General features: G+C 58.7%; 7 protein-coding genes across 7 annotated transcripts in view, besides 1 other annotated feature; all 7 read left to right on the forward strand.

Annotated features, from left to right (window-relative positions):
* The window catches only part of LPMP_251000 (dynein heavy chain, putative), a gene marked incomplete at both ends in the record, with an annotated part of 14,154 nt that extends 13,071 nt beyond the window's left edge, over positions 1 to 1,083 (forward strand). Inside the window, one exon of the mRNA XM_010701367.1 lies at positions 1 to 1,083. This exon is cut by the window's left edge and continues 13,071 nt beyond it. Within this exon, the coding sequence (XP_010699669.1) occupies positions 1 to 1,083 (1,083 nt within the window).
* A 4,360-nt stretch (positions 1,084 to 5,443) lies between these two features.
* On the forward strand, positions 5,444 to 5,932 carry LPMP_251010 (hypothetical protein; the record flags this gene model as incomplete). Its single annotated transcript, XM_010701368.1, has 1 exon — positions 5,444 to 5,932. One exon carries the CDS (start codon positions 5,444 to 5,446, stop codon positions 5,930 to 5,932), a length of 489 nt encoding a protein of 162 aa, XP_010699670.1.
* A 1,588-nt stretch (positions 5,933 to 7,520) lies between these two features.
* Positions 7,521 to 8,894, forward strand: LPMP_251020 (hypothetical protein; the record flags this gene model as incomplete). The annotated part of the gene is made up of 1 exon (XM_010701369.1): positions 7,521 to 8,894. One exon carries the CDS (start codon positions 7,521 to 7,523, stop codon positions 8,892 to 8,894), a length of 1,374 nt encoding a protein of 457 aa, XP_010699671.1.
* Positions 8,895 to 10,860: 1,966 nt separating this feature from the next.
* On the forward strand, positions 10,861 to 12,156 carry LPMP_251030 (oxoglutarate/iron-dependent dioxygenase, putative; the record flags this gene model as incomplete). Its single annotated transcript, XM_010701370.1, has 1 exon — positions 10,861 to 12,156. The coding sequence occupies one exon, from the start codon at positions 10,861 to 10,863 to the stop codon at positions 12,154 to 12,156; it is 1,296 nt and encodes a 431-aa protein (XP_010699672.1).
* A 1,191-nt stretch (positions 12,157 to 13,347) lies between these two features.
* On the forward strand, positions 13,348 to 13,557 carry LPMP_251040 (protein transport protein Sec61 gamma subunit, putative; the record flags this gene model as incomplete). The annotated part of the gene is made up of 1 exon (XM_010701371.1): positions 13,348 to 13,557. The coding sequence occupies one exon, from the start codon at positions 13,348 to 13,350 to the stop codon at positions 13,555 to 13,557; it is 210 nt and encodes a 69-aa protein (XP_010699673.1).
* A 1,463-nt stretch (positions 13,558 to 15,020) lies between these two features.
* On the forward strand, positions 15,021 to 16,307 carry LPMP_251050 (dehydrogenase-like protein; the record flags this gene model as incomplete). Its single annotated transcript, XM_010701372.1, has 1 exon — positions 15,021 to 16,307. The coding sequence occupies one exon, from the start codon at positions 15,021 to 15,023 to the stop codon at positions 16,305 to 16,307; it is 1,287 nt and encodes a 428-aa protein (XP_010699674.1).
* Positions 16,308 to 17,436: 1,129 nt separating this feature from the next.
* Positions 17,437 to 17,934: a repeat region.
* A 675-nt stretch (positions 17,935 to 18,609) lies between these two features.
* On the forward strand, positions 18,610 to 21,240 carry LPMP_251060 (hypothetical protein; the record flags this gene model as incomplete). The annotated part of the gene is made up of 1 exon (XM_010701373.1): positions 18,610 to 21,240. The coding sequence occupies one exon, from the start codon at positions 18,610 to 18,612 to the stop codon at positions 21,238 to 21,240; it is 2,631 nt and encodes an 876-aa protein (XP_010699675.1).
* Between the last annotated feature and the right edge of the window lie 1,749 nt (positions 21,241 to 22,989).

Here is a 22,989-nt window from a genome sequence, read left to right on the forward strand (position 1 = left end):
ATTCCGCTCTTCGACGACATCAACAAGCACCGCGAGTTCATTAGGGAGACGTACCCGGACGTCGACACACCGGAGGCGTTTCAGATGCACCCCAACCAGGACATCACCTACCGTACTCGGCAGGCGCAGGAGGTGCTTGCCACCATCCTCGACGTGCAGCCGCGAGGCGCCTCCACCACCGGCGGCGTGACGCGTGAGGACAAGGTCATCTCCATGGCGGAGAGTTACCTTAAGCTGCTCCCAAGCGACTGGACAGTGGACCGCAAGGCTCACATTGGCGATCGCCAGCCGCTCTCCATTTTCGCCGGACAAGAGATCGACCGCCTAAGCGTCACGATCCGGACAGTACGCAGGACCTGCCAGGACCTGAAGTTGGCAGTGGCTGGTACCATCATCCTCACCCCGGCTCTGCAGGACGCCCTCAACTCCCTGTATGACGCGCGTGTGCCGGCAGCGTGGGTGGCGGTGGGGTGGCCGTCGCCAAACATCTCTCTCTGGATTGCCGAGCTTGTGCGCCGCTACGAGCAACTGCACGTGTGGGCCTGCAACGGCCGCCCGCCGGTGTACTGGCTGCCCGGCTTCTTCAACCCGCAGGGCTTCCTCACGTCGGTACGACAGGAAATCACGCGTAGCCACGCCAACGAGGCGGTGCCGTGGGCGCTGGACAAGGTTGAAGCCCGCACAGAGGTGCGCAGCTCCGAATACCGCCCAGGACAGGAAGCGAAGGCGGACGATCTGCGCACGGAGAAGGGTGAGGTGGTGATCTATGGCCTCTACCTTGAGGGTGCCATGTGGGATCGCGTGAACAAGCGACTCAAGGATCCGCTGCCTGGCGACCTCTACCGTGAGCTGCCGATGCTGCTCATCTCCGCCTTCAACAAGGAAGCGCCGCAGCAGGCGCTGGTGCAGGCGGTGAAGCCCGGCGCGGCGAAGAAGACGAAGCAGGAATACTACCGCTGCCCCGTGTACAAGTACCCGTCGCGCTCCGACAACAACTGGATATTTGACGTGCGACTGCCAGTTGCCGAGGATGACGCGTACTGGCGCATGCGTGGCGTGGCGCTCCTCGGCACCACCGACTGAGGAGGTATTCCCGTCGGTGTGGGGGGGGAGGGGAACGAACAAACAGAGCGACTGGCTAGGCCTTCTCTTCTCTCCGGCGTTGAGGCGTAGGTGCAAGCTTGCCCACGCCCTCCTTCAGTTGATGTTGTGGGTGCGTCTACCCTGTCGTCGCTCTTGTCGGGTAGCTCCCCCCCCCCTCCCTCCCTCCCTCTCTTCGCATAGAACAAACCCTCCCTTCCCGACTTGTTTCTCGAGCACCCGCTCCTTTTACGGGCTCTCCTTGTCGATCTCCGACCTTCACACAGAAGCCTTGTGCCTCCCTCCTCCCTCCTCTTCCCTCCCTCCCCAGCCCAGGTTTCCATCTGCCCTGGGTTTTGCATGTCTCGCCGACCCGCTGCTGTTCTTCAACTCCCTTACCTCCTTGCTGCTCGAGGCGGTAGAGGGAGCTCCGCTGTGGCGCCCCTGGCATGTGCAGTGGAACGCGCCTTCGACGGAGCAGCCGCAACGCTGAATGAACAACAAAAAGAAAAGGGGTCAAACGGGGGGAGGGCGCTGCGTCCGTAGAAGGGGGCTGGTCCCGTTGCCTCCTCCACCCCCCCCCCGCCCACACACACACACACTTTTTTCTCTGGACTTTGCTCCCGGCGCTGTTGCTTTGGGCACCAGCGCTGCTCTTCTCTGTTCTATGTTTCCTCGTCCCCCTTCACCACCGCCCACGCTCCACCAAGGCAGCCCGCCGCGGCCTCATTGGAGAGCGCAAACCCCGCACACAGAGGCACACCCAGCCTGGGTTTCTGTACCCCACTCGTCCCTCCCTGCACCCACACGGAAGAGAAAGAGAGAAGAGAACGAGGGGGGGTGCTGATACAGAGAGAGAAGCTGCGGGTGTGTGTGTGTGTGTGTGTGTCTGGGTGTGTGCGAGAAGGCGACGGATGTTTAGAGTCAATGTAACATACGTGCGACGTGTCTTGGGGGGAGCAGACATGCACAATCGCCATTCAAAATGGGCCCCACGCGAAGACCAAGCGAAAAGAAAATATCAAAAAGAGAGAGAAGAGAGAAGGCCGAAAGATTTGCAGAAAAGGAGACGTAATTGCGAAAGGCTCTGATGAGTTGGTAGAGGATCATCACACCTGTACTCTCTCTCTCTCTGGGCAGTGTGCAGCGGAGAGCAAAGCAGGCTGCGGCGTCCTCAAGGGAGGCTCTGTGTGGAAAGGGAAGAGGGAGACTGCTCTCGGTCACACCCACTGACCATCTCCCTCCCCCTTCCTCCTATCTGACTAGAACCCTCATCACCGGGGAAAGAACGGGTCATTACATAGACTAGTACCACCGCTGTCGCCCTTTTCCTAGCCTTCGGGGGTGTATATCGCTCTTAGCCAAGCGCGCCTCTCACTCATGCAGACACAAGCCCTATTCTCCCTCGCTTCTTCTTCATTCACTCTCCACAGCGCCACCACCACCACCACCACCGATTGCTGAGGCAACCCGAAACGGCCGCCACTGCGTCGTTTTGTTCTTCCTTTTCGCGCACACGCAGGCACGCACTCGTATTCGACCATCACACGTGCTCTCTATATGCGCGTGGTCATCTCACTTTGGTTTTGAGGTATTTAGCGAAGGCCCCTGTGGCTCAGTTCTCCCCACAGATGCTTGGAAGTGCGTATGTAGACGCGGGTGCGTGCGTTGTTCCCAAGGCACAACCTCGTACGAAGCTAAGGGCCTGTTGCGAAGCTCATGAGCGGCACTCGAGCGAGGACTGATCAAAGTGGAACAAAAATGATTATACTTACAGGGAGGAGAGCGACGGTGCCGATAGGAAGGCGAGGTAAAAGTGTGTGAGGGTCAGCGGAGTACAAGAGAATAGGAGTGCCGCCTTATTTCTTCACCCTCCTCGTCATCTACACCTTTCTGCAGCACCACCTAATCTCTCCTGCACTGCCAACTCCCTGTCACCCTCCCAACACAATCGCCCCATGAAAGCATCTGCAAAGGCGAAGCACCGCAGAAGTGGAATACACGCTTTGTTTTTTTTCGACAAGGCAGCTTGACCCAGCTGAATGGCCAACTTCTCGGGGAGGCAGCACCAAACATGGCAGGCGGCGTGGCTGCCGAGGAGGACGTCCTCAAACACCACCACACAGCGGTGCTCTTCCGCCCCACAACTTTGCAGACGGCCAGGAAGGGGAAATAGGATGATGCCCTGCGCACTGCGGCAACTCAAACAGAGGTGCGAGGAGTGGCGGAGGCAGGCGAAGAAGGCAAGCAGCCGGTTGACCCCTTTCCTGGCAGTCGACGAGAGGCCTAGCAAAGACGCAGCCGACACAGTCGCTGGGCACGGTTCTTCGTGAGCAACACGCGGCGCTCTACGGCGAGGCGATTCCCTTTCTGGAAAACACGGACGGCAGGCGAGTGGGTGATGGGCACGCCTGTCCGCGAGGGCGGTGCGTCGACTCGGACAGACGCGCACATGTCAGCGCGGTGACATGAGCAACGATATCATCAGCGGGTCGAGCGGGCCACATGCGATGGTTGAGAGAGCTGCAGCTGATGGCAAGCACCCTGCTGAGCTGCGACCTGGCGAAGGCGATCATTTCCACCTGGGCGTGCGGGCGGCAGGGGTGCGAGAGTGGAAGTGGTCAACCGCCTCAAGAGCCCCTGTGTTAGTAAAAGGTGGTGGGCCCACTCCACCTTCCCCTGCACGGGAGCCAGCCAGACCAATGCGATTGATCGATGTCGCCAGAGCTCTAAGCAGCGAGCGCCGCGAGGAGGTTCGGGCGAGAAACCAAGACGAACCGTCTGCCTCGCTGCACCTCAAGGAGACGAAGACACCTCACAAGGAGCTCTGGAGAACCCAGCTGCGCGCCGCACTCGTCCTGAAGCTGGCGTGGCACTCCGCAGCGAGAGCGGGCGGCATGGAGGGACACGCCGCACGAAGGATGGGACAATATCCGAGGACTCGGATAGTTTCCGGCGACTTCAGTGTGCGCATCACGACCCGCCATGGAAAGGGTGCGAAGCTCTGCGGGCTGTATGCGACAGGGGCGCCGTTGCCGCGAGAGGACCCGCTGACAAACCATGGGTACCTCACAGCGAAGCATTCGGCACACGCAGAGCCCCGAGCGGTGATGCCGTGTCTGCAGTCTCTGCTGTCAGAAGGGCTGGTGGACGCCAGAGACCGGACACTGCGCATCGCACCGGCCACGGGTCACTCTGCAATCGTGGCAGCACAGGGGACGCACCACGGCTTCGGCGGAGTCGGAAGAGGCCACTGGCTTAACTGGCCGCGCGCGCACACAAGACGCCTCTACTTATCAGAGGGGGCGTAGATGCGGCGCTCTTTTACATTGCAGTACAGCAACGCTTGGTGAATGGCCTGCCGCGCAGCCTCGCCAAGGACTGCGGCACCACTCGAGGTATCACGCGCCGCCCCGCCGACGACTCGGCACTGCCTTTACTCGGGTCTGAGAAGTCTCCGCTATGCGGGCAGGCACTTGAAAGGCTGTCCCTGCAGGTGGCAACGCGATCTGGCGGGTGACAGACGTCTCTCAGCTTTTATTTTTCTTTGCCGGGCTCAGTGCGGGATCAGCGCCCTTTAAAGCAGTCATGGAGGAAGAGCCACAGCGGGGGCTTCTAGTCCGGCACTGAGCCCTTTTCCGCTACACCCTCGCACCACAATCCTACGGAACCAACGCAAGTCGACTGCTGAGTTGACGTGTCGGAGAGCGCTAAGGCAGCCAGCCAGGGTGTATTTTACCCTTGCCTCCTCGCACACTCCGGCGCTAGGAGGACCGACGACGTGGGACGAGGTCCGGTCCTGGACAAACGGTGTGCTTAGCGGATGTGTGAGACCCGCGAGCGTAGCGAAGGTTAGGCGAAATGTATCTCCCCCCCCCCCCCCCAATGATGGCAGAATGCTGAAGAACCGCATGCGACTAGCAGGAACACCAGGGACTACACATCACGCTCTCTCATCTCTTTACCTTCCCTCATCACCCCGTCGCGCGGCAACCATCGCCGCCGCCACTTACGCGACTTTCTCTTATGCTTACAGCTAACTTGCTTTGTTTTTCAGATCAACACGCCCACTAAGGCGTTATAGCGCGTCTCCCTAAGAGACAACAGCAGCAGTGTCAGCAGGTCTGGGTGTCAGTCTATATCTGTGTGCGGGTCAGTAACACGCGGTAGAAAGCGGCGACAGTTTCTTTGGCTTCTAGACTTCTCTTCTTCCTAGTTTACCCCCTGGGGTTTCTTGTTCCAACGTGTTTTGAAGAGCGCGTCTGTTCACTTAATGTAACTGTTGTGGTTGTCTGCGCTACCTTGACTCCTCCCTTTCCCCTTCCCTCTCTGCGGCACCCATCATCGCCTAGAAGCGTGCGTCATGCTGCACTTTAGTGCCCCTCTCTACGCTCTGGGCGGCAGTATTGTCCGTAGCAAGGCCCTCGTCGCCCCCGTCTCAGAGGTGGTGATCCGCGACGCAGGAACTAACCTCCCCGGCATCCCGCATGCGAACCGCGTGTGTCGCTCCTATCGGCAGTGGCTCAAGCTCGCCGTCCTCTGCCCACCTAGCGCCCTATGCGACCTTAACGAACACGCGCAGATGAACGAGCGCTTTATTATTATCCTGCGGCAGAAGTTCCGCGAAGGGTCTGAGCTGCGTGACGCAGACCAGATCGCTGTGGCAGTGCAGTCGTGTGAGCGCAGTCTCGCCATGTTCCGCTTCCTCGCCGCGGACGGAGCGAAGCGCAAGTTCCCCGAGGCAAAGCCGCGGCTGAACCTTCACAAGATGGGCTTCTTGGAAATGAGTCAGCTAAACTGCAAGCAGATGATGAAGGAGTACTGGAACACCTATGTACTGCGCAAGTGGTAGCACTCGCCCCGAAGAAGCACACAGCAGGAAGGCAAGTGAGAGAGTGGGACTCTGTGTGTGTGTGTGTGTGGTTCCCAGCTCTACCCTGTACACGGGTGTGCCTTGAGTAGCCGTGCGCATGCCACAACTGGCGGTGAGCTGTGTGTAGCCCTCTTGCGATGCTGGAGGAGGGAGTGGCGCCTAGCCTTCTTGTCTGCTTCTTGTGCTCATCGGCATGTGTGGGGGGGGGGGCTCCTGAGCGCTCCTCTTTTCTTCCTTTCTCTTTACACTCGGGTTCCTCTTACCCAGTGAGCAGCAACCATAGCAGCAGTGAGGGGCAATGATGCCGACGTTGATAAGTGGCGATGATGGTAACGGCGAGGCTCCTTTTGTTGTCTTCTTTCATGCTGCTGAGCCTCGGCTTCCTGACACAGATAACATACACGCGCGCACGCATGAGCAGGCGCGTCCAGTACTGTGAATTCAATGAAACGTCTTCAACTCAGTGCACATATGTGGGTTTGCGGAGTCGTATGGTCTCCCTTGGATCCCTTTTCCTCTTCCTGAGCCTACGGCTCAACCTGACTAGCATCAGTTCAACTTCCCTCTTCTCCTTCCCTCTCCTGCCTCCCCTCAGTTTGCCCTGCACCGTCACTGTGGCACATGTACACACACGCATACAAGAAAGAGGGAGCAATGCAGACAGAGGGCTAGAAAGAATCCGTAAGACTCACCCGAACACATATCCTGTTCCACATTAGCTGAGATATATATATGTGTGTGTGTCTGTAGCGAAGGCCCATGCATACGTGGCACTGCTCAACTACATCAGCCTAGTCAAGCAAAGCATCGCCAGACGCACTCAAGAAACCATCCTGTGTATCAACCTGGGCCCATTCCTCACCTGCTTTTCTCTTTTCTGAATATTCGCCTCGTGTGTTCGGGTGGAATTCGTGCGGCAAAGACACGGTGCATCCGGTTCACTCCTTTCACTCGCACCTTCCCTCAGCCCCACCCCACCCGCCACCTCTCCTTTTTCCCTCTCCCCATTTCCGCCAATTCATTCCCTGCAGTCCTCACGCCGTGTGTGCCCCCGTCCCCCAATTCTTTGTCATTATTCGCGTTGCTTCTTGGATCTCGACGCGCGAGTCAACTCATCTTCAGTCAAGCATTTCTCCCCCTCTCCCTCTTCAGCTCTGCTCGCCTCGGTCTTTTTATGTATTCTTCGCCACGCCTTACCGGTGAGAACCGCGGCGTGGATATCCAACCAAGCGCTGTGGGGTCACACCAATTCGGACCCCCCTCCCCTTCTCCCCCTCCCTCTCCCTCCCTCCCCTGCGCGCTGTTACGCACTACAGACGTCGTTCGTCGTTTTTCCTCTTTTGCACCCCCTCTTCCCATTTGTGCGTGCGTGCCTGTGTGTGGGTGTCTTAGTGGGTGTTGACCTCTAGAAGTACGCACATGAAAACTCAACCCACTTCACCCTCACATACAACACCGCTGCTTTCCGCTATCCCTCTCCCCTCCACCGTCGTTGATATCTGCTATCCTCTCCGCCACCCCCCCCCTCCTCATTCTCAATCCTGTGGCACCCATCAGCTGAAGACTGATGACATCGTCGCACGGTGGCTCCAGTCCAGAAGAGCTCCCCGAAGAGCTTCGGCAGCAGCTCGCCACTCTGCAGACCCGCAACGATCACGCCCAGGAGTCCCTCACGGCGCTCTGGCAGCAGCCAAACGCACCAGCATCGGACAACGACCTGCCCGCGAAACCGCACAAGCAGACTGAGACGTATGCGGTCGAGCGCCCCGCCGCTGTTGCGCCAACTCCAACGTATACGGTAACCCCGCCAAATCATATTCAGTGTAACGAGCTCGATGGGGAGCCGCTGCAGCCGGAGGAGAGCCTCATCAAGCCCATCATGGCCTACAAGGCGGAGGACTACCCCGGTGGGGCGGCCCGGAGAGATGTCGGGTGGGAGGAGCTCGTGGACGGGGAACCGCCAATGTCAGACACCCGTCGAAGCAAAAACAACTCCGCACAGGCGCAAGTCGGTGGCATCCCCAAGTCTGTTCCGCATATCCGACCTCCACCTGCTCCCATGTTGGGCGAAGTGTTCCGGCGGCTTCCGGCAGGTGTATCACTGTCATATCTGCGTAGCAACCACACGGAGTCCCAGCTACAGTCGCATCTCTCAGAGTTCGAAACTAGCAAGCCGGAAATCGCAAACTCGAACGAGCTTGACGTGCCTCTGCGCGGCAGTGCCAACTACGCCAGAATTTCTTCTCTTGTCCCCCGCACGGCGCCACCGCCGTCCCAGCTGCCTGACTACCTCTCTCTCTACGCCTCCAGGAACAACGAAGGCGCAAACGGAGGCCAGCTGGGGTGGCTAGCGACGCAGCCGATAAACAATGTTGACGGACAGCAAGGCGTGTTGGAGCAGGTGAGCCCCTTAACACCGCGTGCACAGGATCCCGGCAGCACCTGCGCTACTTCTGCAGTGAGTGTCGCACCCGCAGCATCCGCCATGCTAGTTGCAACTTCGACGCGTGCAGTCGCGAGGACCGGCGCACTCACCATCACTATGCCCACGCGCTTCGAGCTGACAAGCGCCGAGAATGGCGACGTGGTGGAGTATGACACCCTCGCCAGGTCCCGGCACTGGTCCGCCGAGAACCCTAAAGGGACAAACTATACAAAGCCGAGCGCGCTGCTGGAGGCAAAGGAGAAGCGTGAGTGCGCCCTGTTCGACCGCTACTCACGTGCGTACGAAAAGCTCATGCAGGACACCGCAGACCACGTCGACGGCGAAGAAGGTGCCCTCACCAGGCTATCACACAAAGCCTTTAAGGCAGCACGCGAAGCAGCAGATCGGAAGCCGATCCACAAGCGCAGCTTCTATGAGGGGGCCAGCCTGGATTGGAAGAAAACGCTGCTCGAGCAGGCAGCGGACATAAGCCGCATTTCGAACCGGACTGCGTAACGGACGAGCAGGTGCGCCGATAGGTTGGCGTTGCGGCCGCATAAGAGTAGCGAAGCAGAGGTGGAGAGGCGGCTGGACATGAGATGGCAGCGGCGACGGTGGTCTATGCGGGACGGGTGGAAAGCTGCAGAAGCACGTGACTACTACAGCTTACAGTGTCACCCCTCTTCCAGATCTGCACGCCAAGCTTCCACAGGTGCGTCTCTTGCTGGGGCCCCGCCTCTGGCCATTTTCGATCCGGCCCTCCATTCTCTGCCGCCGTCCTCCCCCACTTTCATTCTGAGGCAGAGACATCGCTCTTTGGGTCTCCCTCCCTCCTTTCCCTTTCATAGAAAAGATTCGTGTCCTGGAGAGTAGTGGGACCGAGCAGGGGAGAGGAGGTGCTATCACAAGAGCCACGACAGGCGGTATACGTGTGTGTATGTGCACGCGCCTGTAGACACGTGTCTCTCTTTCTCTTTTGGGGTGCCTTAGCGATGAAGAAGACGCGCGTGGGCGGTGCGCAGTGGCGGCCTCCAGCGCGCTTCCGTGCTGACGTGGAGAAGACAACAACGCCAGTAAAAAAGAAGCGCGAGCTGAGAAGGGAGGCTGCCACTGCGGCGGACTACGAGTGCCACCAAGCCTGGGAGAGGAACGTCAGCAGTAGAAGAACAGAGCAGGAGGGTGCAGTTTCTGAAGGAGGAAGCAGAGCTGCCAACTCGGCTTTTCTGGATGCTACTGTTCTGAAAGGCCCCCTCTCTTCCTCTGGCACCTCCCTCACCATATCCCCCTCCCTCCACCCACTTGTGTGTCGGCAGCACGGTGGAAAGAGAATGGGAAACATAGGACCAGCCAAGCGAGGCACATGGAGTGCTTGTTCGCGCGGCATCTCTCGGTTTGATCTTCCGGAAGGGCATCTGAACGGCGTCCCTCGCCCCTCCCCTTATATAAGGTCATGCGTGAAGAGAAAGAGAAAAATCAGAAGGGCATGAGGCCTACTACTCATAATTTTTCGACCCTCCTTCCCCCGCTCTTGCCCCCCCCCCGCCCGCCACTCTTGCGCTCACCCTGTGCATATTTTCTTGCTCCTGCAACGGGGCATTAAGAACTGCCCCCCTCCCCACGCCCAGCAGCCCCACATCCGGACGATTAGCAGCACCACGCCACTCATCCCAGAAGACGCAGCTCGGGACAGGCCACACGTTGAGGACCTCTTTCCCTCCCTCCCCCGTCCCCTCTCCCTTTCTCTCTCTCACTCCTCGAAAACACAAGAGAGGTACGCACACGCCTGGTGTACACTGGAGATACACACACACACACAGACAAGCGAGAAAGGGGCGAAAAGAGGCGCTTCGTGGCATCGAGGGTTTTCCGCCTTGCAATCCACGCACCACCGGCGCCCAACGACAGTGTGCACCCACCAACCAGACGAGGGTACGTCGGAGACGGCTAACGGACGCGAGGCTTGGCGTGGTGGCCTGTGTATTTCTCTCTTTGGTGCTTGCTGCTTGTTTCATCTCAAAAGACGGGCCATCGTAGGCAGTGGCCGTTTCGACTGCGATCACTCTTCTCCTCTGCTCTCTTCTCTACGCTCCCCCTCCCTCTCACCACCGCGGCGGTTTTTGCGTGCCGGTGCAACTCCCACCTGCCCATCCGCCCGCTCCCCCTCCTCCATTCTCAAAGGGGGGAAACGAGCAGCAAACAGAGACACTGCGAGAGTCAAGGCAGCGGACAGTACACAGCGCAGCACCTCTATAGATACAGACAGAGAGAGAGAGAGTGCACCCTACGTGCCCCTCTTCCTCGTCCACCACCACCACCCTACTTGCACTTTTTCATTCGATCGGTGCTCAAGCACGCCCCTTTCTCGCTTACTCACGCCTGTCGTTGTTCGCACTACGTGCTCTCTTTAGCTTCTTTTCTGCCTAAAAGCGCATTTCTCTCTCTCTCTCTCTGGGTGTGAGTGTGTGTGTGTGTCCGGTTAGCCATGCTTCGCGCCACTATTCCTGCTCGCGGCACGCTTGTAAAGATCGGGCGCGGCCCGAGCAACGTAACGGAGTCGGCCAGCAATGCCCTTCTCGAGTCCCTGCAGGACCACGGTTATTGTTATATTCAGCACCCTTTCATACAGAAGACTATCTTCGACCAGCTGCACCGTGATTGCCGCATCTTCTTCGAGCAGTATGTCCTGCACCTGCGCGACGCCGCCGCCCAGGGCAACCTGAAGCGCAACAACCTTCACAACTACAACTGCACTCAGCTCTCTCCATACGAACTGGAGAGCATCAAGTCCCCGAGTGGATTCCGCGGCTACTACCGCTACGTCGGCGCGAGCGGCATCGACGACGCCATCGAGTGCTTCTCCATCGGCCGCGACGACGTGACTGACCCAGCGGTGCTGCGGCGTGACTACTACAAGCAAGCTGGTTGGGAAGAGAGTGAGTACCTGAGCATGATTAGCCGTCGCAACCCGTGGGACATCTTGCTGAACCACGTCAACTCAACCCCCACAGTCGGCAACAGCCTCAGCCCGGGCATGGGCCGCAACGACAACTTCATGTCCGACTTCAAGGACATGATGATAGCCTACTACGACCTCTGCTACACGGTGAGCATGGACGTGATGCGGCACATCAGCTGCGGTCTCGGTATCCGTCCCTCCATCCCGCAAGGCGGGCCGGACCCCGCGACGGACTTCGAGCTGGAGTACTTCACGTCGTTCCACCAGAAGCGCGATTGCGACTTGCAAGCCAAGTACTACCCGCGGCTTGGGGAAGGGGTGCGACTCAAAAATGGCGTCAGCATTCAAAACCAACGATCAGCGCACAACCCGGACGGCGTGAAAGTGCTGCGGCGCAAGGGGGCCAAAATGCAGCCTCTGGTGAGGACTGGGAATGCCGAGGACAGCAACGATGACAAGGACGTGACGGTGCGCCTCGACACGCACAAAGACCTCAGCACCATCACCCTGCTCTCCCAGGACTCGCTTGGGGGACTGGAGGTGTGGGACGAGGAGAAGGGCTCCTACACGGCTGTCCCGGTGCTTGAGGACGCGCTTCTTGTGAACGCTGGCTTGTTCCTGGAGAAGTGGACAGGCGGCCTCATCGAGGCAACTCCCCATCGTGTGCGCAACGCCAAGGGCAGCAGCAGCCGCTGCAGCATCGTCTTCTTTGCTCTGCCTGACCACGATGCCCGCATTGAGCCGCTCCTGCAGCAGGAGGACAATCCGGCTGTGGATGCGCAGGACAGCTTCCTTGCAGGTGACATGATGCCCTCTCCCTAAGACGGAATTAGGTGGAACTGCAGTAGCGGTAGCACTTTCGTTATTTGCCCGCCGTCGGCGTAGAACGTGAGCTCTGGAGAAGTGTGGGAGTGTAGAGGGTTCGACCCAAAGACCCTGTTCATGCATACGTATGTGTGTGGGTGTGGGGGGGGGTGGGGGGGGGGGGGGGGGTGCACGGGCCACGTCTGCAGCACTACAACAGAGGGCGAAGGGTGTGTCTCTTTTTTATTCTGGCAAAGGAGACCAGAAGACTCCCTCCCCTCCCCCTTCCCCTTCCTGTATCAGGTGAAAGCGCGCGTGAGCGACCAATCCTTCATAGAACGACTCATAGAAATCAAAGCGTCAGTAGTGGCACCATCGCCTCGTCGATGTGGTGTAGCCCTCGTTGTTCTTCGTCCTCCTTTGGATGTGTGTGTGTGTGTGTGTGTGTGTGGAGGTGGGTGGGTCTGTGGAGGTGGGTGGGTGGGTGTTGTGGGCTTTGCCTGTCTTCTCTTCTCACCTCATCCTCGTCACACGTGCAGGGGCAGAGAAGAGAAAACAACATGAAAGCGCTGCCGTGATGTGGCAAGCGCACATCACGGCCCACGTGCTCTTGTCGATTCATCCAGCCACCCCCTCATCCTCGCTTCTCCCTTCCCCATGAATGCCGCTGTCGCTCTAACCGACTGCCGTCATTGAAAGGGTGAATTAAAGGAAGGAAAAGTCAAAGAGCAGCTCGGGTGGGTTGGATGGACGTGTGCTACGTCTCTCTCTCCGTGTCTATCTTAGTGACTCCTCCTCGCGCGGCTGAGCGACTCTGCGCGTGGTGAGAGCCAGAGGCAGCAGCAGACAATACGCGGACTCGATCAAGGCGGGTGCCATCACCACCACCCATTGATGAATGGCAGGAAGGCACTTCCGTGCGCCTCCTCTTCTTACGAGCCCCGTTTCTCCTCTCTCTCCTATTACCTTCCCCCCCTCCCCTCTCCCTCCGCCTGCGTCGGTGCTGAACTACTCTTTCCTGCGGTAATCACGCGCCGTTCACGGCGGCAAACCAAACAAGCACGCGGCCACTACACCAGAGCCATACTACGAGACCCTGAAACGCCAGTACACCGCAATTACCATCGTTACCAGCGCCACAGTTGCTGTTGCCGCCGCCCCTCAGCAAACTCTGTTTTCCCCTACACCCCTCTTCTCCCTGCCCTAAAGATGGATTTCCTGGATGACATTCTATTCCACCCCATCGTGGCCTTCACGAAGAACAGCCGCATGCTGGTGCGCAAGTGCCAGAAGCCGAACTACAACGAGTTCACGACGGCCACCATGGCAGCGGCGATTGGCTTCTTAATGATGGGCTTTCTGGGCTTCTTCGTCAAGTTAGTGTTTATCCCGATCAACAACGTCATTCTTGGCGCGTGAGGCGCGTCCCACACGGGTACGTGTGCATCGCGCGGTATGCTCTGGCACGTCAGCACAGTTGCGGACAGAGTAAAAGGCCACGCAAACAGGAGCGCGAGAGAGGACAGGCAGGGGCTTTTTTTTTTGGCCTCCACGCTGACTAGTTTCTGTGGTAGTGAATTTTCCTTTCGTTGTTGCTCGGTTGCTTCACCTCATTCCGCGAAGACCAGCAATCGCAGCTATCAGCGATATTTGTCGGCTCCCATTGCCCCACCTTCTCCCTCCCCCCTTTTCGCTGTCTTCTCGCACCCAGTGACACTGCGGAAACGATGCTTCAGTGTCCGACGTCACCGCATCGTGGGGATGCCAAAGTCCTGAAACGAGAGCAGCAGCGAGATCGAGGGCAATGAAAAAGTAGAAGAGGCCTGAAGACCGCCAGGGATGGAAAAAAAGCGGGCGAAAGAGAGAGACACGCAGGCACAGAGAGACTCTCTCACGAGACGCGCCCTCAATGTTCGTGCACACACTGTCGCCAGCTTCACTAACCCTTGCATCTCTGGGTCTTCTTTGCGAAAATGGCATGCAACAGGAGTAGCTGTAACAGCATCGCTGTGTGAGTGAATGTGTAGGTCTGTGGGTACATGTGTATGCCGAGACGCTAGGTGAAGCTGGTGCCTCCAGTCCGTAGGTATGTACATGTGCCTCTCTTTCGATGTTTTCTCTTCTCTGTTCGCCAGCCGCCGCTTCTCCGCTCCTCCCGTCTCTCAGAGGAGAGAAAGAGAGAGACAACTCTTCTCTCCTGCGCATGCATTGGTGCCGTTATTCGCGAGTGTGTGGGGGTGTATGTGGTAGCGTATGGCGCTCTAACGTATTGGACATATTTCTTCTCTTTCGTAAGGGCAAACACACCGACGAAGGCACAAAGAAGAGGGCTGTGGAAAGGCGAAAGGAGTGCGCGAATCACGCGAAACGGGAAGGCGGACGGCAACAGCAGAAGCGCAAAGGTGGCGCGTGCGTCCCAGCAGCAGCTCTTTTCTGTGTGAATGGGGGAAAGAGGAGAAGGGGGGGGAGTATGCGGCATACTTGCGATGCGGCGCCTGCCCTAAACCCTTCCACTACCTCTCTGCAGCTCTCATACAGCAGCGTGGGAAATTATGCCGGTGGCATGCGCATCACAGCGCAGATGCTAGAAGAACAGAAGTATATGTGCACGGACACCCTGCTCTCCTCACTCTTCACAGAACCCTCCCCCTCCCCAAAAACACAAGCATACGCACACACACACACACACACACACACACACATACACCTCGACACACGGAAAGAACAAGAGAGGACATCCACCCACTCACCCCTTCGATTGCACCTCCACCGCATCAACTACTGCAGCATCCTCTGTGCTGTTCTTGCGAAGAGTGCCATCCTCGCATCCATCTCTCCTCCCCACCCACCACCCGCCCCCTCTTTCGTCAGCACCCTCACCCATGACAACCATTAAGCGCTCGCTAAATGTGGGTGTGGTGGGCATGGGCAACATGGGGATTCCCATTACCCGAAACCTCGCCTTCAAGGCACGCAGTGCTATGTATCTGCAGATCCACAGCCGCACTCTTAGCAAGGCACGGCAGGTGTGCAACGACATGAGCGCCGATGGCGCCACCTGCGCCATGCGCATCCACAACCGCTACAGCACCATGACCAAGTGGTGTGACGTCATCCTACTGACCTTAGCGCACCGGGCCGCCTCACGGAGGGTTCTCCTGGAGGACGACGAGGCACTCGTCACCAATTCGCGCCCTGGGCAAATCATCGTAGACCACACGACCGTGGACATGGCGCTGTCGCGCGAGTGCGCCTATGAAGCAGAGCGACGCGGCGCCGTCTTCCTCGATGCCCCGATGAGTGGCAGTCCAAAGCAGGCCTTTAACAACCAGCTCGTACTCATGGTGGGCGGCCCTGCGGAGTACGTGCAGCGGGTGTCGCCGATTTTTCGTATGTATGCGGACAACATTCATCACATGGGTGCCAACGGCAGCGGTACCGCAGCGAAGCTGCTCTCTCAAGCGTTGGTGGCCTCACACAATGCCGCCGCTGCAGAAGCTATGACGATTGCAAATCGGCTCGGTATCGAGGACTACCAGAAGCTCATCCAAGTCTTGGATGCCTCGTGGGGCTCGAGCACGATGCTGCGTCGCAACGCGCCAACAATGCAGGACCTGGTGCGCAACCCGGACAAGCTGGCACCATCCTCTGGCGCCAGCATAGACAACCTCCTCGAGGATCTCGCGCTGCTGGACGCCTCTTTACCAAAGGTCGAGAAGGGTGACGGCAGCAGTGAAGGGCGTCAGGTTGAGGAAGAGCGCTTCCCTGTACTGGACGCGTCGCTGCGTATGCTTGGCGCAGCCGCAGAATCTGGGATGGGTAACCGTGATATGGCTGCCGTCATTCACTACATCCCGGCTGCTGCTGCCATGGAGGAGGAGGAGGGGGTCCGTATCGAGCCTCGTGGGCTCACGCCGGGCGCCTTTGTTAACGAGAGCGCCACCGGAAGGGTAAGCAGTGCCCCAGGGGCGGTAGCAGCCTCGCCGCCACCGGTGTCAGCGGAAATCGACATGGACACCAACTCGCTGGCGTTGTCGCTCGGTGCCGCCGAAAGCAGCAGCAGCAGCAACGCCGAAGGAAGCACCACTCAAGCCGCATCGATCGCGGCGCCGTTGACAACACCCTCGTCGCAGAAGCCCCCAGACTTCACCATGGAGGACTTCTACTAAGTATCTCGTTAAGATCAGAGAAGAATGAAGAGGAAGGAGGTGGTGGCGGCAGCTAAGGAGGGTGTAAGCTGGCCTACAGAAGAGACGTGATGCGCTCTCCTCCCCTCTTCCCCACTGAGTTGGTGTGTGTGTGTGTGTTGGGTCACAGATTTTCCTCCCCCTCTCTTTTTCCCGGGATGGGTGTCCCTCCCCCTCCCCTTCTCACTGCCTGCTAGCGGGGAGAGTGGCGAGAAGAGGCGCCGCCGCCCAAAACACCGCAACGCAGCGCAAAAGAGAAAACGAAGTGTCCCAGACGGGCCTCCTCACATCCGTAGCACGTGCAGCAGCAGCAGCTCTACCATCACCACCACTACCCTCTCGTATACGCACAGGCACACCAGCACTGGATGGAGAACAAAACGTAGGGGTGATGTGGACAATGCCAGTAATCTTCCGCTTCTTGGTGAGAGGTGGGGAGAGCGCTATCGTTGTCATTCTCCCACCACAGCTGTGGTGGAGTGCGCAATGCACACATACACACATATCTGCGCCCGCGTACATCGCTCTATGTGCACACGGATCCTCTCTTCCCTCCTCTTCTTTGCGCCTTACCTCCTCATCGCTTTACCTCGCTCGCTCGCTCTATTACCCACTGGCGCGTGCACACGATCGTGCCAAAGCTCCAGCTACCGATAAGGAACACAGAAAACGGTGGCGACAGACGCATCACCTCTCGGTGCGGTGCATCTCAGCTTCTGTGGGTGCCCCTCCCTCTCCTCCTCTTCACATGTACAGCCCAGAGCTGGAGTGGCTGCTGGGGAATCCAGCGGTGGTGCAGCAGAGGAAAGAGTTGACGGCGTCTGCAGTGAGCGGCTGCAGCGCCCCTGCGTTGGATAGTCTCCACCGTGCAACCGCGCTGGACAGCACAGTGGACGGCGGCCATACCCTACCGACACGACCTCTCACCACGCGTGCAGCCGAGCGCCCCAGGTGCACGTCGGGATTCTACACCAACGTGCAGGTGATTGGTGGGCTGGCACCCCGTGGTCCCCGCGAGCCCTCCGACACCTTCAGTACAATGCCGTGTCGCTTTCTTTGATGTACGGCTGGGTATTCCTCTCGCTGGTGCTGCTTCCCTCCTCTTCTTCATTTTCCAGCGCGTTCGTTCTCTGCCATGCAACACACGACTTCAACGCCACTCGACTCCCGGCCCGCCACAGGTCCATCCGCCTAGTGCGAAACAGTTCGAGACACACGTGTTATGGCAGTGCGCCGACCCAGTCATCGCAGTGTGGCCCCCGCCTCAAGTTCTACCCACGCCCTCCGCCTCACAGGTCGCCCCACAGCCGCTCCCATTACGCCGGCCACCACCTGATGCATATCCCTCGGGGTGGCGCAAGCTCCCCATACCAGTGGGCAGCGAGGGCCGGGAGTAATGTCTTCGAGTCATGCTGGACGCCCTGACCATCCACATCTGTAGCGATTCACCGCTCTGACCTCCCCCACGTTGTAGGTGCTTGGCCCTGTCACCGTCAGAAGTGGCTCGACACTGGCAGAGAGAGTGGGAGGGAGGGACTACTTGGCTTCCCTCCACACACAGAGTGGGGACTGGACACCGATACCACACTAAGATATTTCCCGTCCCCAGTATCTGCTTCTCCTGTGCACAAGCAAAAACACCCCCACGCCCCAAACCCTCACACAACTCGGCCTCCCTCTTGAAAGTGGTGAACACAAGGCAGTGCTGCGCCTAGGATCCCTACCCACTCCCCTTCGTTCCTCGCTGCAGGCACAGAGAGAGGTGGGTAAGGGTGGAGACTAGCATTACTTTTACCACTAGGCGTGCGTACGCCGCACGTGCAGGAGTGATGCTCTCTCCTTCGTAAAGGTACCCCTTCTCCTTCCACCACCACCACCTCGACTCCTCGACTCGTTCTCTCCTCACCTCCACCCCACTTCTCCTTCCCACTCCCCTTCGCTGTTTTTTTTTTGTGTGGGGGGGGGGCGTCTTCCTTCTCTTCAGAAGTGACTCCTTCGTGCTCGTGCAGCCTTACCAGCAATCGTATCTCTCTCTGTGTGTCTGTGTGTGTGTGTATCTGCGCTTTTGCACGTCTTCGCACGTGCGGCACCCTTCTTCTTCTCTCCCGCCTCTCTATTTTTTCGCTCTCTCCGCTTCTTACTGCAATCCCCCCCCCCCCACACACACACACACCCCTGCCTCCCGTGCGCCTGCCCTCTTCCTCTGTGTGTGTGTGTGTGTCTGTGGAGGAACGTCACTTGGGATTTCACGCACACACAAAGACATACCAGAAGCTACCAAACCATGTCTGTGAGCACGGAAGAGGAAAGCGAGCTCACCGACCTCGTGGCGCAGTCGCAGTTGTCTAAGAGGCTTGCGGAGAACTCGCCTGCTGCATCATCAGAAGTGGCGCCGCAGTCAGTCGCCGGCGTTCAGCAACCCGCATGGCATGAGCACGAGGGACACTTGCGTGAGTCCCACTCCAGCTTAGCAGGGCTGATGAATCACCCCCTCGAGCAAGAAGCGCACGAGCCCATCGTGTTCGATCAGCCGATGGACACCACGCCAATCCTGCTGCGGAGTTTCGATGAGCTTCTCATCAGTGCCACTGCAGCGAAGGAGCAAGGGCGTATCAACAAGCATCAATGCGCGTTGGCTGTTCGTCGGCTGCGACTGATCTCCTTCACGCTGCATCAGATGCCGCAGCCGGCGCCGTCGCAGCAGCTGCTGACCGCGATGAAGTCTTTGTGTCTGCTGCTGCGTCAGTGCGCACACGACGGCGGGGCCGGGACAAACACGGCGGAGCCCATTACTGCACTCCAGATGCTCTACGGCCCCGACGGCGATCCACTGGGGCCGGCTCAGTGCTGGCCGGCGTTGCTGTTTCAGCACTTCACGAGTCGGCTGCTCTTCCAAAGTGCTTATCGACGCCTATGGGCGGCGTGGTCGATGTACTCGCACGTGGGGCTGGAGAAAGAGGATACCGTCGCAGAGTCACTGGACTCCGCCGAAGATGCGAAAGTCATGATGGAGCGACTCTTCCCTATGGGTGTTCCTGGCGGACAAGCAGATCACTCCACCTCCGAAGAAGCCGACAGCGTCAGTCAACATAAGCGTGACCTGCTTGCCTACTACCAGCGGCGTAACATGAGTCCGTGGCGAATCCTCTATCAAGACCTCGAGCCGACAGATCAGCACGTACCAGAGGCCAGTCGACCACAAGGCGTATCGCCATTGGCGGCGACGGGGCACGGCGCTGGGGAGGAAGAGGAGGAGAAGGAGGATGTTTGTTTTCGTGTAGTTCCGCACGTGTACCGGTACAACGGCGTCCCTGTCGTTGTGAAGGCCCTCTGCGGTGCAGCGGGCACGGGCGAGGCCGAGGTGCAGAAAGCGGCCATGCAGCATGCGGGGGAATTTGTGCTGGACGTGGGGTGTCGCGCTACGTGGTGTCATCCTCATATTGTCACGTGCCTCGGTGGATACACGGAAAAGTTTGTCGACAACATGGAGAGGCCAGAGGTATCGGCGGGGCGCGGCGGGACCATGGTGGCGGCCGAAAACCACGGCGATGCAGCAGTGGAGGGTGTCGAGGTAAGCAAGAAGGCGACAGAGGAGCGCTCCGCAAGTGCTGCCGCGGTGACCCTCCCCTGGCAGCGTGCCGTGTCGACCGCTACTGGGAGGCCCATCATGGCGCTAGGGTACGTCCTGGAGCTGCAGAGTGCGTCATTGGCGTCCACCGCTGCCACTGCGGCGCAGACTTCCTACGTCACGCTTCGCGATTTGCTGTTTGCTTCCCCCTTTTCCGCCACCTCCTCCTCAGCGCCCCTCTCCATGGTGAGGCGGCGCAACTTCACGCTTTACGAGGCACTCGACATCTGCGCCCAAATCGCCGATGCGCTGCAGTACATCATGGACGACAGCCATGAGGTGTCTGAGGCGGTGCGGACGGCGTGGTTGACCATCGACCCTGCGAACATCTTTGTTGTGCGCGTGGTGGAACCGAAGGGGGGAGAAGAGCCAAGGCCTCAGCAGCCAAAGAAGCCGTACGGTGGTGGTAGCGGAGACCAACATGGGAGAAAGTCATCACCCTTGTCGATAAATGGCGAGAGCGCCGTGTGGGCGGCTAGAGTCACCTCCCTCGCTGAAGGGAACAGTCGTGAAGGGGCGGCCGACGTCATGGGCCAATCTGACCCGCAAAGACGCTTCCTAAAGGCGTGGGAGGATGGAGGAGGCCACGTCGACGCAAGCTTTGGCGATGTGGTGGATGCAGCGCAGACACCAAAGGGGTGGGTGACAGAGGTGTACGTCAGCCAAGGAAGGAAGAACGACTGCGACAACACTGAGGATGTGCTACACTGCCAATCAAAGCATTTCGTTGTCCGCTACAGCCCACCGTGCAGCTGGACACCGCACGAGGTCGCCGGAAGTCGGTGGCGTCCGCATGCGCGCGCCACGGCCCCTGCGAGTTACGCCGTTGTGCAGCTCTTTCTTGCGCTCCTCACAGGCCAGGTGCCCTACGCGCACATGAAGACAGACAGAGAGGTGGAGGAGCGCGTGTTCGCGGGCACTACGCAGCACCCCGGCAACATGTGGGATACCGCATCGCATCGCTCTGGTGCGGCGTCGGAAGCGCAGGTGAAGCCAAGCAACAGCGGTCAAGGATACCGTATTCCGCCCTCGCTGCCGCCAATGGTCGCGAACTGGTGTCGGTGTGCGCTCTCCCTCGATCACAGTCAACCCCCCATGGTGCTGGAGGCGCTGCGCGACACCCTGACGACGATTCAAGCCTCCCTGCCGGATCGCATCCTTCACTCGCACGTGACCACAGGAGAGGGCGCGGCTGCGCGGGAGAGGGGGGCCGATGACGGTGACGGTAGCACATATCAGGAGATGCAGTCCCACATTTGTGGAGAGATGTTCGATGTTCTGTGCTAGGAAGCGGAGTAGGTTGAGTAAGGAAGGATTCTGCTCAGCACACACACACGCGTGCGCGAGCTGCGAACTAGCTTGATCTCTTTGTCTGCACTCTTGCTGTTTTCTGTGTCTCACAGTCCCTCTCTCTCCCTCCTCCTCCTCCTTACCCACCCCTACTCCCCGCCAATGCTTCTCTGCGCTGCAGCGGTGATGGCTGCTACGACTGCTGTTGCCCTTTGTCTCTCTGTCTCCTTGTATCTCGCTTCTGCTAGCGCGTTGCTTTTCTTCTCGCTACTTGCCTCTCTTCCCCATTGTGGTATTTTACTGGTGCTACGGTTCACGCATCGAAGAGTCTCATTCTTTGAGCTCCGCAGCCGTTACCATTACCCCCTCCCTCCCTCCCTCCACCACCGCCGTCACTAGCAAGCTCTCCTCCTCTCGCCTTTAACGGCTTTCATGACCACTAATCTGCACTATCAAAGTAGCATTCGCCCATCAACGTCCGCCGTCTTCATTTTCCCTCTCCTTCGCCTCTTCCACTCTTCCTCTTTTCTCTGGCCTCAACTGAGATGCACTCTCTCCCGCCGCCCCCACCATGTCACCGCATGCTTTGAGGTTTGTTTGCTTCCCTCTCTCTCTCTCTCTGTGCGAGTGCACAGTCGCAATGACATTCCCATCTCTTTCTCCTTCTCTTCTCCTTCCTGTAGCTGCTTTGCCCCATCTTTGTTCGCTCTCTCTCTCTCTCTGGCTTGAGCGCGCCCTCCATGAAGCTGATCACGGCCATCAGCAACACGCACGCACACACACACACACACACACACACACAGACGCGACTCAACCTCTTTTTCTCGTGTTCCTTTTCTCTCTGTGCTTTCGTCGACTGCGTCCCACCTCCACCCCCCCCCTTCCCCCTTCCTCCTTCCTCTGCCTGTGCATGAGCCCCGCTCCCTCCTCTCCCCACTCCTCTGTCATGACAAGCTTTCCTTGTCAGCTCGTTTCTCTCAGTTGGCTCTCCTCCACAGCACTCCTCGCTTCTTTTCTCTCTCTCTCTTTGCTCCTGTGGCTTTTACTTGTGCATGCTGACCAGTCCTAAGACGAGACCCACAAAACCGAATTTACCGTGCGCAGCTGCAATCCGCGGGGGGGTGCACAAACACAGCGGAGCGCAGATTGGGGACTGCCGTGGTCTTATAACGCACGCACGGAGCGGGATGGGGGAGATGGGGTTGTGGTCTTATCCCTTGAGGCACCCACTCCCCCCCTCCTCCTCTCCCCAGACACCCCCCTCTGATGCCGGTTGCGATCTCATCCTGAACGCGCTATTCTCCGTGGTCTCCCCTCTAGCAATCGCCCTCTCGCCCACCCATTTCCATTCGCTCTCCTGCTGACACGTGAAGGAGGTGAGACGTGCGGTGCTCAGACTAGAAAAAAAACAAAAGCGCATCCCTGTAGAGAGAGAGAGCGTAGGTGACTTACACACACAATATCATCACACACACACACACAGGCAGCAACACCCAAGCACCGCTGCCTCGTCCTACTGCTGCGCGGGGTATTCCCTGTTGGCATCTCCCTGAGTACCCCTCTTCCTCCCCTCCCCTCCCTCCCTCTCTCTCACTCATTCATTCATTCACCCTCTCTGCTTTGGTTTTCTTTAGATTCCATCTTGGAGTAGAACCTCGCTTGAAATTTCCCCTTCGCCGTCTCCCTCCCTCCCTCTCTCCCCTTTCCACATTATTCTCTGTACGTACACACTCTCTGTACGTGTCG

This window comes from Leishmania panamensis (genome assembly GCF_000755165.1).
Source record: "Leishmania panamensis strain MHOM/PA/94/PSC-1 chromosome 25 sequence".
NCBI lineage: Eukaryota > Euglenozoa > Kinetoplastea > Trypanosomatida > Trypanosomatidae > Leishmania > Leishmania panamensis.